Below are 13,606 nucleotides of genomic sequence, written 5' to 3'. Positions count from 1 at the left end.
GCACCCCTGCTGACTTTGTTTTTTGACAAGTTTGAATTTACACATTCTAACGGTTTCTATGTCAATTGGGAGAATCTTCAAATATAAATAAACGATTCTCTAGGAAACTGTCAAATTCCCGAGGGATCTCTAAAATTTACGGCAACTCTAGGAAGTGAAAATAAATAAAAAAACAAGATTTTTAAAGACTCCCAAAGAATTTGTTAAAACTCACAAGCCACTTTAAAAACCTGTAAGCATTTTCTTGAATCTTTAGGATCTTCCGCATTATCCAGGATTCCTCAGGATCTTCAGCATTATCTACTACTATTCGGGTAATCGCCAAAGGTAAAAATTTTGGAGGTTCAAGAATGATTTTGCTCGATATCTTCAGAATATTGAAAAATCGTTTTCGAAGCAATATTAAAGTATTGATGCTCATTTTACGCAAAATTTCACGTAAGATTCGTTAAGATCGGTCCAGAAACAACTGAGTTATAAGGGATCCAGGTTTCGGATATTGAATTGAAAAAAATCTAAAAAAGATTCAGCGATCAAAGAAAATATAAATTCTGAGATGTAGATGAATTTTTTATGATTGTAATACAGGTGACCATAAATTTTTTCAGTCCAATAACTTAGGTATTTATAAACGGATTTTAACGAAATTTGAAAGCAAAATAACTGAAGAGGTAAAGATTGATTTGGCATCGCAGACCCTTTTAAAAATGGTAATTTTATTTATAATAATACACGTTCGCTGACAATCAAACGTAAAATAAGTCCAATTACCAAAAAAAAAATAACAAAAACTGAGGCTACCATTTCCAAAAGCTACAAACTCACGAAATCAAAGCAATTTTGGACATCCCTGACAATCTGTCGTTTTTGAGGTTTCCCATTTGAGGTTTTAGTCTGATTAAGATTAATTTCAAGCTACAAGAGGCTCATTTTGGGTCAATTATATGGTTTGATATTTTAATATTTTGTAAATTATTGCATTTTTTGTATTGACAGGAAAGTTTTAGGGTCACCTTTATTATGCTCATCAAGCGTTCCTCCACATCTCAGAATTTATAATTTCTTACATTGTTAAATTGTTTTTTGAGATTTGTATATATTTTTGTCGAATATTTTTCGTACGTTTAAATTTTCTAGATTCTCGATTTTTCTAGATTGTACAAATTTATTATTGAATTTTCATTAGAATTTCTAAAGTTTCTTAATATTCTTTTTACGTTTTCCTGACATTTTCTTTCTTGGAATTTTATCTGTTTTTAAATTTATTAGATTTGGTAATTTTTTAAAAGTTCTAAGAATTTTAAGCTGCCCGGTATTCTTGTGTCCGAAATTTTTGATTTGTTGGGGGCTGTACTTTTAATTAACATTTTATATTTATTTAATTTATTGTTCCTTTGGTGTTGGATCCAATTAAATTTATTGAAAAACCACTCGAACTCTTTTTTTTTTGCGAAAATTTTTCAAAACCTATTTGAGAATTCGTTATAAAATTACCATAGATTTCAGTTTTATTTCACTAAAGTGTGCCAAAATGAAGATTTTTTTGTCTTGGAACGTTCACTATGCGCGCTTTACTCTCACTTTCGAACGAATGACCGAACAGACAAGTGGAAAACAACTAGAAAGATGAATAAGATTAAATAAATCTTCAAGCAGACTTTAATCTTTCGAGTTGGGCAATCTCCTCGGACTTTTTCCGCAATAAATGCTAATTTCCGTGGACTAATTAGAATATTTGTACCGCTCGGAAAATTTCATTCCAATAATTTGCATTAAACAATCACTTTCTGAACTTGCTCCCACTCGCTCTCGCTCCAACTTTTTCAAATTACCAATTTTTTAAATATTCCGCACATTCTTCTCTTAGGGCTACATTACGCCGAGATCTAAAATAATGTCATTATTGTCCATTATGTATTACCGCATATTTACGACCTGGTAAGAGGAAACTGTGCATTAAAGGGAAAGTGCCATTCTATTATGAAGTCGTAAAGTGCCAAGACGTAATGTTTTGATCACGAGTGACAATTCTCGCCTCAGGTTTCGAACCTGACAAATTACCTAATTAATAGTTCTGTTTTTCGCACAGCTCTAGATTTTCTCTTTGCTCATTTGAATAAATCGTTGGGACGAAACCGATGCGGGTTTGTTTTCCATTATTGCGTAATTCTTAATTACAATTTGTTGAAAGAAGACGAAATTATTAATAATTATGACAGCGTTTAGGTAACTAGAGTCATCTCCACTTTCTCCGGAGTATGTTCTGTGTTGAATACGCATTTGTTCTAGAATCTGGACTTTCTATATTCACTAATGTGTATTATTATAAGCACCAGATTACTAATTAATACTTTCGATGAAATAACGCTTTCTAAATAAAATGCCCTGGTACGTAGAAATGATTTATTATAAAAGTAGATAAATTACACTAATTAACACAGTTTCTAAGTAATAATACTGTACGCTTCATAAATTTGAAAGAAGAACGATTTGAGCAAATGTCGAAATGAAGTACATTAATTAGCGCGTTAACAAGCAAGTAAAAAAAAGTAAATATAACAATTAATAACGAGCTAACAACAATTTAGTGATACCCCCCGTAAGATCCACCTTCGAAGCCACCTTCTTCGTGGTGTGAATGGACCTTCACCGGAATGTGCACTGGTACTTTGACTGGATATGGTACTTCTTTTTCTACAGGATATGGAACTTCTTTGTATACAGGGTACGGTTTGTCCACATGTACTTTGACTGGATATGGTACTGGTTTTTCGATTTCGACAGGTACTTTCTTCTCAACGGTGTAAGGTTGAGGGACAGGTACTTTAACGTGGTATGGTACAGGTTTGGGTACTTCGACAGGGTAAGGCTTATCGACGGGTACCTTGACCTCATATGGTACTGGTTTTTCAACTGGATATGGAACGTGTTTTTCTACAGTGACTGGGTATGGTTTGGGTACGTGCACGGGGTATGGCCTGTCCACAGGTACTTTAACTTCATAAGGTACCTTTTTCTCCACGGTGTAGGGTTGTGGAACTGGAATCTCTACCTTGACTGGATACGGAACTTTCTTTTCGACGGTATAGGGCTGTGGTACAAGCACTTTGACAGGAACAGGAATTTTCTTTTCGACAGTGTAGGGTTGAGGAACAGGGACTTTGACTTCGTACGGTCTTGGCACTGGGACTTTCACCTCATAAGGAATCTTCTTGATAACCTCGTAGGGTTGTGGTACGATGTATGGTACTTTAATGTACTCTTTCACTGGTACTGGAATCTTCTTCTCGACAGTATAGGGCTGGGGCACTGGTACTTTAACCTCATAAGGTACCTTCTTTTCAACAGTGTAAGGTACGTGCTTCGTCACAGTGTAAGGAACGGGGATCTTCTTCTCGACAACCACCGTTTTGACGTGCTCGTGGTGGTGGTGATCTCCACCACCGATTCCTCCTTCGAATCCACCATGTCCGCCTAATTCTAGTCCATGTCCTCCGAACTCTATTCCGCCGCCGCCAAAATCATGTCCTCCAAAGTCTCCGCCACCAAATCCACCATGGTCGCCGAGCCCGATGAGCCCGCGTTTGTCCTGTTTCTTGGTCTCCTGCGTAGCCTCTTTTTTTTCAGGTTCTGCAGCTAGAGCCACGCACAGGCACACGGCGCTCAATACAATCTACAATGAGAATAAAAATTATAAACACACAACACATTAGTCCTTTTGTTAGATTCACTGATCACTTTTAATCACTGCGCTCACTGCACTTTCTGAAGAGATACTCACCAAGGCCTTCATGATTGGAGATGTGGAAGGCTCTGTGCCGTTGAAACCGTGCCGGAGGCTTATATATCACACCGTAGACGTACTTTCTCATGTGTAACAGTCGTTCACCACCAGAGGGTTTCACTTCCACATCCGTTAAATCTTCTTATGCAACATTTTTAGACTCATTCTAGATCGATGTTAGATTTTGATACCGACATCTCAATATCGTCCACTCAGTGAAATTTTTTATAAAACGTAAGTAAACTTGTTAGTTACTTTCTTTTCAATGCGAATGAGCTTTGATTAAATCAACATTGCGCATTATACATACGTGCATGTCACTTTTTGTGCGACTAATTTACGATGATTGACATTGTAAGGAAGTGTGAATATTAATCTTTTTTTATGAGATGGTAAAAGTAGACAAATGGAATTTTGTTATGGCGATACTAATTGAAGGATTAAATAAAGATTAGAATATTTAAATACGTAATTTTTATCTTAAATTAAGAGTTTCAGGAACTGCAACAAAATCAGTGTTACAGAACCATTCCTGCAAATCTAAATTCATAAATTAAAAAAAAGAGTAATTTACGCAATATTCGGAAATTTTTAGTTTATCTGGTTTCAAAGGTTTTACCTTAATATTTCCTAAATACTTTAAACCTATTCAACTGGTTTAAATGAAATATTACGAAAAAAAATTGATTTGAGTTTTCCTGTTAATTTTTGAAAAACGATTAGGTAAATTTTTACACTGATTTTTACCTGATACACTGTTACATGATAATTTTTTTAATCGATTTTTATTATTTTATTGTAAAATCTATCTTCAATATTTTAAATATCGACTCTTTTTATAAATATTGCCCATTTTTTTAGATTTTATAAGAAAGTGCTTTTATATTAACAATTTATTAAAAATAGTTATTATTGTGACCCAATTAAAGCAAAATAAATGAATAGCTAGACATTAGATACCAAAATTAATAATTTGGACTTTTGATGTTACAATTCTGATTTTAAAAAAGTATTGTGGTACCTTTTTGAATAAAAAAAAATAAAAAATTTGTTGGTATCAACTGGAATTTTTAAATTAGGATATTGTATTTTTATTTAATAAATTTTTGCTTTGGTTGCTTTTCTTCTTTCGTATTAACTGCATTGCCACTAAAGAATTTTAGAAATTTCTGAAGAATATGAATTATAAAAACAAATTAGATAATGCTGAGGAATCCTGGATAATGCGGAAGATCTTAAAGATTCTTGAAGATGCTTATAGGTTCTTAAAGTGGATTGACGATTTAAAAAAAAATCGGGAGTCCTTGAGGACTTTGTTTTTTATTTTCTATCGTTTCCTGGAGATGCCTATACATTTTAGAGATCCCTTGGGAATTTGACACATTCGTAGAGATTCCCTTATTCATATTTGAAGATTCTTAATTTCGTACAATTTTTTAAAACTGTGTTTGGGGGATTTTTAGCAATTCCTGCAATTTGAATTTTTTTTCTTCTAGGGATTCTTAAAAATTGACAGATTTTTTGATTGTTTGCATTTTTTCAAGTTTCTAACTTTGGAACATTTTATTTTACTTTGAAAATTAACACCTTGTGATCCATTAAATTTCTATTCTAAGCAGGCCATGCATTTTGACTGTATATCGGTTTCTTCAAAGTTCAAATTTATTCATCCACCTTTTAAAGAAAGTAGGAAATTTAATTAATTCGGTAATTATTGCTAATGTGATCAAAAGTAACATAAAATAAATGCAAATTTAGCTGCATTTCACCTCGTTTTTGCGCGTTTTTATCTCGCTAAAACTGGTGCACATTTTTTCATAAACTTCCTTAATTCTTCCACAGAGAAAGACGAATCTAATTTGGTGCTTTCCTAATAAAAGAGAAAAGTGGAAAATACCAAACTGGTTGTTGGTTGTTTTCGTTTGGAATTTTTCTTAAAATTATTTAGATTGTATTTCGTAATACAAATCGTGGTTCCAGTTAATGATTAATGTTCAAATATCGATTTCCAGCAAGTGACACCAGCATATCCGTCTTAATAAATCAGCAGGCAGTTATAATTATCTATGGTTTATAGTTACAATTAATTAGAATCAAAACTAAAGTAATTATATAAAAAGGCGACTATTATACTTTATAATAGTCGAAAAAATGTGAACGCTAATTAATTGAATATTTTCCAATTTAAAACTTTAGCGATGCGTGATTTTAACTGGGGCAACGTCCTCCAATCTCATTTTACATAAAATTGGTTATGCTATGAATTATGCAAGTGAACTAGACTCTCTCTGCAAAAAATCATTCAACATAAGTGACTGTAGTTCTTGTATAATTGGTTCAATTACTTACTCATTTCGTATTTATTTTGTTCGAGTAAAAGTGGAAAACGTGATTGGAATGGTATTTACCGCACGCTCTCAAAAGCGAGGATGTTACCAATATTTGCTCCTGTATTAAAGCGGAAGGTGCGATAATTCAATTTATGTAATTTACTTTTCAAACGAATTAGCATAAATTCGGTCCACGTTCACTTACTTTCTTTCCATTAAAGCTCGTTTTTTACAAAATCTGACACTCCGTTTCTGGATGAGCAAACTGCCGCTGAAAAAATCGTAAAAGTTTTATGGTGGCACTGAAAAATGATTGCAGGTGTAAATTTGAGTCAATCGTCGGGCTTCGTATCAAATTATCAACTAATGGTTTAATTCTGAAGATTAATTTTACTGTGGTCTCGTGGAACCACCACGGAATCTCCCAACTAATTTCAGATATTTTGCATTAAGAGTTTGCAGGTGGGCGATATTTTATGAATGTGATGAGCTTTTGTGTGGAATAAATGACAGGTGTGACGGGCAATAACCAACAGAATGACAAAGTGTTAATTTTCACGAGATATCACGAGTTTTGTCACAATTTGCTTTTTGTAACAATGACATTAGAAAGTCGGGGGATTTTTTTCAATAATTAGAGCTTGCTCTCCAAATTTAGCATATTTGTTATTTTAGCTCCAATTACGAGGAGCTACGAGCTAAATTTTGCAATTTATTCAGATGGAGGACTTTCACCGATTAAATCTTCAGTATGTTTGCGTTATGAGATTAACAATAACAATGGTATTATAATGACACTATGTCGTAAAGATTACGTTCACCGACGTCAATTACTCTAATTGAAAATTTGTTCATGATCGCAAAATTAAGCTAATTCGGGTCGTGGAGTTTGAGAACACGGCCTGACCTCTTAACCGCTCCACTTCTTTCACTTTGCATTGAAACTGAAATGACAGAGATGTCGATGATGACATGAAAAGTGAAGTATGCGTGCTTATGCAATATGTATAGAAAGCATAAAAGTATGTGAACGGAAGTACTGAAAGATACTCAAACTCCTGATTAAAGTCACGCTTTATAGAGTACGGTTCTATTTATTTAAATGATTTTCTTAATAGACAGTTATGTTGGTTTCTAATCAATCTGTGTTCAACGAAAATCGCATAAAAGTGTTACTCAACATTGCGTTAGAATCTGAAATATTTCGAATTAATAAGGTGCTGTCATTCTAGACATTTAAATTGGTGATATTTTATGGGAATGAAAAATTAAATTGGGACAAAATTAAGACACGTTTGAGATTATTTTATTGCTGAAGTGATATCTGTCTTATTATTGTCTGTGGAATTTTTTCCGGTTTAATTGGTAATTTGTTTTCATTTATGGAATTTATTACGAGTATCTGCGCACGTTTTATTATACCTAGCACCGTTTCTAATACACAATCTAATTATTTAAGTGGCTACAGCATTAATGCATGCAGGATTATGCAGCAATTTTAGACATTCTAGAGGCTTTTTCTCACTGTTGTATTTGTCCTTTTGGACTTGAACTTTACAACCAAAATGGTCATTTTGATGGAAACTTTAAAATTCTATTCAAAGAATGTTTGCAAAAAAAATTTTCAAACAAATAAAGCCTATAAGAGCCGTTGGATTTCTTTCATCTAAACACAAAAAAAAACAACAGAAATTACATAAAAAATCTTAGAATTAAGGAAATTTTGAATACACTTACGTTCAAAAATCTTGCACCCCCTTATAAAACTATAATAAATATCAAAATTTAAATATGGACATAACTGTACTTTAAACTTTATTAAAAAAGTTGAAAATTTTTGGTTCGTTCTAAAGTAAAAGTTATTAAAATCTCTATTTTTTGTTCGAAAATTTTGTGCTTTGGTGCAATTAATGAACACTTCAGAAATAGTGGCCTCCATAAATTTTATCGTAATTACTTAAAAACTGGAATGGAATACAAAAATGTGGAGGGTGCAAAACTTTTGAACGTCAGTGTACATATGTGGAGAACGATTAAGAATGCCGAAAAATGAAAAAATTATCTTATATATCCTAATGAACCATAAGATTATTTTCTTCAAAAAAAATCATTCTTATTAGTCAACATACAAGAAAATAATTCAGTTTGCAAGCATCAAATATGCCGAAATTTCAAAAATTTTATATTTTGTTGAAATTTCGCGGCGTTTCAAAATTTCAATCACTTCTAGTTCAGTCATTTATTTTCCTAGGAAAATTTCAAAAACAAATTTGGATCCGATACTAACCGGAAAACTTTGGAAACACTCCAATCCTTTTAATTTGCATTTGGAGTTCACTTTAAATTTGTTAAAAGAAGACATGATTAAAAAATCTGATTTTCAAAATATCTTTGAAAACGGTTGTTTTGATACCACATAAACAGAATTTCTAAATTCTATCAACAGCTAAATAAAATAAAATGTAAAGTAGAATTTAAATATGTACAGGGTGATTTTTTAAAAACGGCAGGCGTTGTAAAATTTTTATTTATGAACCGATTTCAAAAATTTTAAAAACAAATTAAATGGTTTTTTAATTTCCTATAAACTGATGATTTTAAAATTTTTCTAAATGTCTTAGTATCTTTTAGGCGATACTCAACTTTCTTATTTTAAATTGGAACCCATTTTTTTTTCTCATAATTTGGAATATATTAATTTTCTTGATTCAGGAATGTGTAATATGTTCTACTTTTACAAAAAATATTTTTAAGAAATTTATCAAAATTGAAAAAAACTAAGCAATAAAAGTTAATAAAATCTAGGTGCATGGTGTCAAATAAAAGAATGCCGTTATTGTAATGTCAAAACGCAGCAAATAACAGAAAGGATTGGCAATTTTTTTTGAAATTATTAATAACAAAAGACAATAATAATTACAAATCAGAAAAAACAACTACCAAATTTATTTAAAATACTGTTGAAACGCCATCCCGTTTTTTTCATTGCACAATTGACACCTACGAGAAATGCATTGTGCATTGTAAGATGTAGCCCCATCTTGTTGAAAGAAAACTTGTTCTTTCTGTTATTTGCTGCTTTTTAACATTACAATAACGATATTGTGTTATTTGACACCATGCACCTAGATTTTATTAACTTTTATTGCCTAATTTTTTTCATTTTTGATATTTTTTTTTAAATATTTTTTGTAAAAGTAGAACATATTACACATTTCTGAATCAAAAAAAAAAAATATTATATTATTATTATATTATTTATTATATATTACATATAATTATTATATGGGTGCCAATTTAAAATAAGAAAGTTGATTATCGCCCAAAAAATACTAAGACATTTAGAAAAATTCTAAAATCATCAGTTTATAGGAAATTAAAAACCATTTAATTTGTTTTTTAAATTTTTGAAATCGGTTTATAAATAAAAATTCTACAACGCCTGCCGTTTTTAAAAAATCACCCTGTGTAAGAGAAGAAATCTTAAATCTAAAAATTCTAGAATTTTGAAAAATTGATTGCTTATTATTAACATCTTCGGGATATCTTTTTGAAAAGATGATTAATTATAATTTTACAGTAATTATATAGCGATATAACATAATTGCAGACGATACAAACAATAAAAAATAAAAAAAACTATCCATATCCATATTAAGGATTATTGTCTTGTCCTACAGGTTTCTGTCTACCTGGTTTTTGTTTGTATGTATAAATAAGCAGTTATGCCTTAATTTCGCGGCTGTCAACGGCTAAATTCTCAAATTAATTTTTCCAACAAGCTGACGTAACTGTGCAAAAGTATCGAATTTTCACTTTCTAGTTCTCATCCTTGAATGAAAAATTTCTAAACCTCATCAATATTAATAATGGAATGCCCCTAAAAGTGTCGAAAACGAATTACTTCAATTCTCGTGGTTTCAAATGTCACTTATAAGTGAGAATCCGTGTTTCTCTCAATTTCTCAATGGGCCACAAAAATGTTAGTCATCCAATTACACCCTCAAAAATAATTATAAACAAGGGTGTCAGCAATGTTTCTTTATTACCACAGCCTCTCTGGAGTCACATTACGTATTATTCGGTGATAATGGTTCTGTTTGGCAACTGTTGACATGTTTGAGGGTATAAATGGAGTCGTTGTAGCGCGACCGCAGACCGTTGATGCTGTTATACATCACCGATTACCCGCCGGCCCTGATAGTAATTGAGGTGAGGGACGCCTTTCCTTCAAACTCTTCAAAGCAGCTCAATAAAACCGCCAACCTAATTGAAAAGCTGCGTAATGAAGAGATAAAAATTATCAATCTGAAACGTCTCGCGTTAACTTGATAACACCTCAAGAATAAAAACAGTTTTATACTCTTGATGTGCATAAAATTGATCGGATGGGCGCCTTTCTGAGATGTTTTCTACACTTCTTGCATCTGCCGGGTGAATCTCTGTTAATGACACACAAAAGACACGTCTGCTCATTTTTTTTCCTCGGGCTTGGGTTATAATTATTTTTTCGTGATTTCTACTAGGACAACGAATGAATTAGGGATGGGAGGTTTTCACTGCTAATAACTGAAGTGTGCAGAAACGTATATTCACGAAATTTTACGCACGCCATGGGCGAAGTAGACACGCCGGTTGTGTCATTAGAGGGACACAAATAACGAAAAAATATGCACATGCCCTCATTTTCGACGGGCCAGACCGGCACTTTTTGAGGATTAATGAATTTTATTGCCGAGTTAAAAAATAGCTAAAAAAGCGAGAAATTTTAACGCTGTGTGCGCAGACATTTAAATGCATTTGGTGCAATACTTGACTCCAGAATCAGCATAAATGTCACGGAAAGGTGATCAACTGCAAGTAACATTTCCGTAGTAAAAATGAAGAAATCCAACCACCATCAATTTAGTCTCTGACCCCATCACGCCAATCCATCGCGTGCGACAATTGTCAAAAAATTGAAAAAATAAACTTTCATCCAACACGAACTAATTGATGGCGTGGTCGTCCTGAAGCCACCAACATTTTTTAGCAGGTACATTATCTAATCTTGATAGTTCGTTAATTAAGATATAATTTAAGTAGAGCTATAATAGCAACATGATAATCTTGATCTGCGCCCGTTTTTACTGCTCAGCTGAAGACTTGGATGTGTTACTTTTTAGGCGGTGATTTTTGACAGATAAGAAGCACCGGGCCACATTATTATTAAAGAGCACGAGTCAGCGACTTGAAAACTTGTCTCGTTTCCAATTGCCAATTCTGATTTAGTAATTGCAGGGGATCGAAAAAATCGTACACTTGCTGCATCACCCTAACTATTTAAAATCACCGTCCGGAACCGGCTCATGTTGGCACTTCGTTTTCGATGAATTATGGGTGGTTTACAGATGGTAAAGACCGCTATCGACGATGATTTTGTTGAGGCGAAGAATAATAGGAAACTTTCACAGATGAGAAAGCGAGTTTTACTAAACGACGGCAACATTTTCAGTTGCGTTATTTACATTGTTCGCAATTTGTGTGGAAATGCAGTAAAGCTCGCTGATTGGGTAGGAGTCCATCCTGAACACCTGACAGACATAATTGGGAAAGAAGTTTTATCTAGGGATCTTTGACAATTTATTATTTACGTGCACGCATTGTAATTAATTACAATTACATATTTAGGCCCAAATTAAAGGACGGAAATGCGATAATAGGTATTTGTCCGCAGTAATTAAACCCAATAAATATCATTTAATTATTCAATTTTTACTTTCTTTATAAATTCAATCTTATGGTAATTGTTGCTGCCAGGTGGCATTCATGAGTTCATGATCGGAATGTGTTAATAAAGCAAGTGCAGGGCTGATGGGAAGGTGCTAAAATCTGCCTGCAGAACTTCAGGAAAATCAGTGAAAGTTTAAAGGACTAATTGAACGGCTATAAGTAGTGATGGTTACGATTATTAATTTAATAATTCAGAAGGGGTAATTAACATCTGATTTCTGATAAAAATCTGATTTCATGTTTTATAAAATAAGATGATCGTGACCAATTTTGATGTTGTCTGTGAAAATCTGTTCAAATTTCACTTTGTCGAAAGTTTTGTGCAAAAGCATATACTATTTTCCTTGGTTTAATTAAAGTTAAATGAAAATAATTGTCTTTCTTCTAGACACTTGATCAAATAAAAAAATTATTGTATGTTTATACTTCCAAACAAATTTACCTTTTCTTCAGAAGTTTCTCCGACATCTGACATATTCGCGATTGTCATTTGATTTGTACTCGGAGTAATTATTTTTATTGCTTCTTCTTTAAGATAATTTAGAGAAATATAAAAAAGATTTGAATATTTACAGAATCCAGTAAAACTAAAGAAAAATTGGATTATACCTAATAAGTGTGTGTAAAAAAAATTAAAGAAATAAAGGCAGAAATAAGAGAGACTTTTTGGAGTGTACAATCTAGAGTCTAGAGAGTCTATAAAATAAAAAAGATAATTAAAGATATGGAAAACAAAAATTCGAAAAAAGGCCGATTTAAAAAAATCTGAGAGAACTAAATCAAAATCCAAAAAAATTACAATTCAAGCAGTGTTGAAGTTACATCTAACAGAAAGTGAATAACAATTTGAAGATTTACATACTAATGAAATAAAAAAAACAAAGCCAATGCAAAATTGTTTTTGTATTTTTTGATGTTTTAAAATTTTTCATTGTTTTATTCTTTATCAACATTAACATTATCTTTTCGGCATTAAAGTCTTTAAACTCGGAAGATGCACTTCTGAGAATTTCTTTCAATTAATAAAAATTTTGGTAATTCAAATGATATAAGAAAGAAATTGAAAGAGTTACTAATTTTGGCACGCTTATTAATTTTGCCAAATTACAAAATTTTATAACTAAAAGTAGAATTGTTACAAAATTTAATTTTTAAAGCGAATCCAAAATTTCTACAATTTTCAATTAAATTTTATAACTCTGGTAATTTAAATGAAACAACAATAAAGCTTGGAGAAATTGCTACTTTCAGCATGCTTATTGACTCTGCGAAATTATAAAATTTTAGAACTAAAAATAGATAATTTACAAATTTTAATTTTTGAGCGAATCCAAGATTTTCAGTATTTTTGCTTCAAATTCGATAACTTTGGTAATTGAAATGATGCAACAATAAAATTTGGAGGAATTACTACTTACGCCACACTCATCAACTCTGCCCAATTACAAAATTTTAGAACTAGAAATAGAAATTTTACAAAATTTATGTAAGAGACCTAGAGAATATTAAAATCTGACAAGAATCTGATTTACCGATTAATGAAAAAAACGCCAAGCAAATAAAAAAGTTTTTTATCAAGCAAAAACCCAGAATTATTTTTTTTAATATTTTCTTACATGACTCATCTGAAGATTGACCACTGAAATGACAAAAAACAAAAAATCAAAAGAAAGCCTAGAAAGAGTAGAAAATCCAAAGAATTTAGGAATGTAAAGTGAGA

At 31.9% G+C, this 13,606-nt stretch overlaps 1 protein-coding gene across 1 annotated transcript; it reads right to left on the bottom strand.

The window, feature by feature from the left end:
- Positions 1 to 2,391: 2,391 nt before the first annotated feature.
- On the bottom strand, positions 2,392 to 3,851 carry LOC148181803 (uncharacterized). The gene is made up of 2 exons (XM_088035094.1): positions 3,782 to 3,851; positions 2,392 to 3,673 (listed from the first exon to the last, which is right to left on the bottom strand). Exons 1-2 carry the CDS (start codon positions 3,791 to 3,793, stop codon positions 2,585 to 2,587), a joined length of 1,101 nt encoding a protein of 366 aa, XP_087891220.1. The 5' UTR covers positions 3,794 to 3,851; the 3' UTR covers positions 2,392 to 2,584.
- Between the last annotated feature and the right edge of the window lie 9,755 nt (positions 3,852 to 13,606).

This window comes from Gnatocerus cornutus, chromosome 1, assembly GCF_029298725.1.
Source record: "Gnatocerus cornutus isolate USDA-ARS CGAHR chromosome 1, icGnaCorn1.1, whole genome shotgun sequence".
Taxonomy (NCBI): domain Eukaryota; kingdom Metazoa; phylum Arthropoda; class Insecta; order Coleoptera; family Tenebrionidae; genus Gnatocerus; species Gnatocerus cornutus.
The sequence above is the reverse complement of the archived record's forward strand: the minus strand, read 5'-3'. Positions and strand labels throughout refer to the sequence as shown.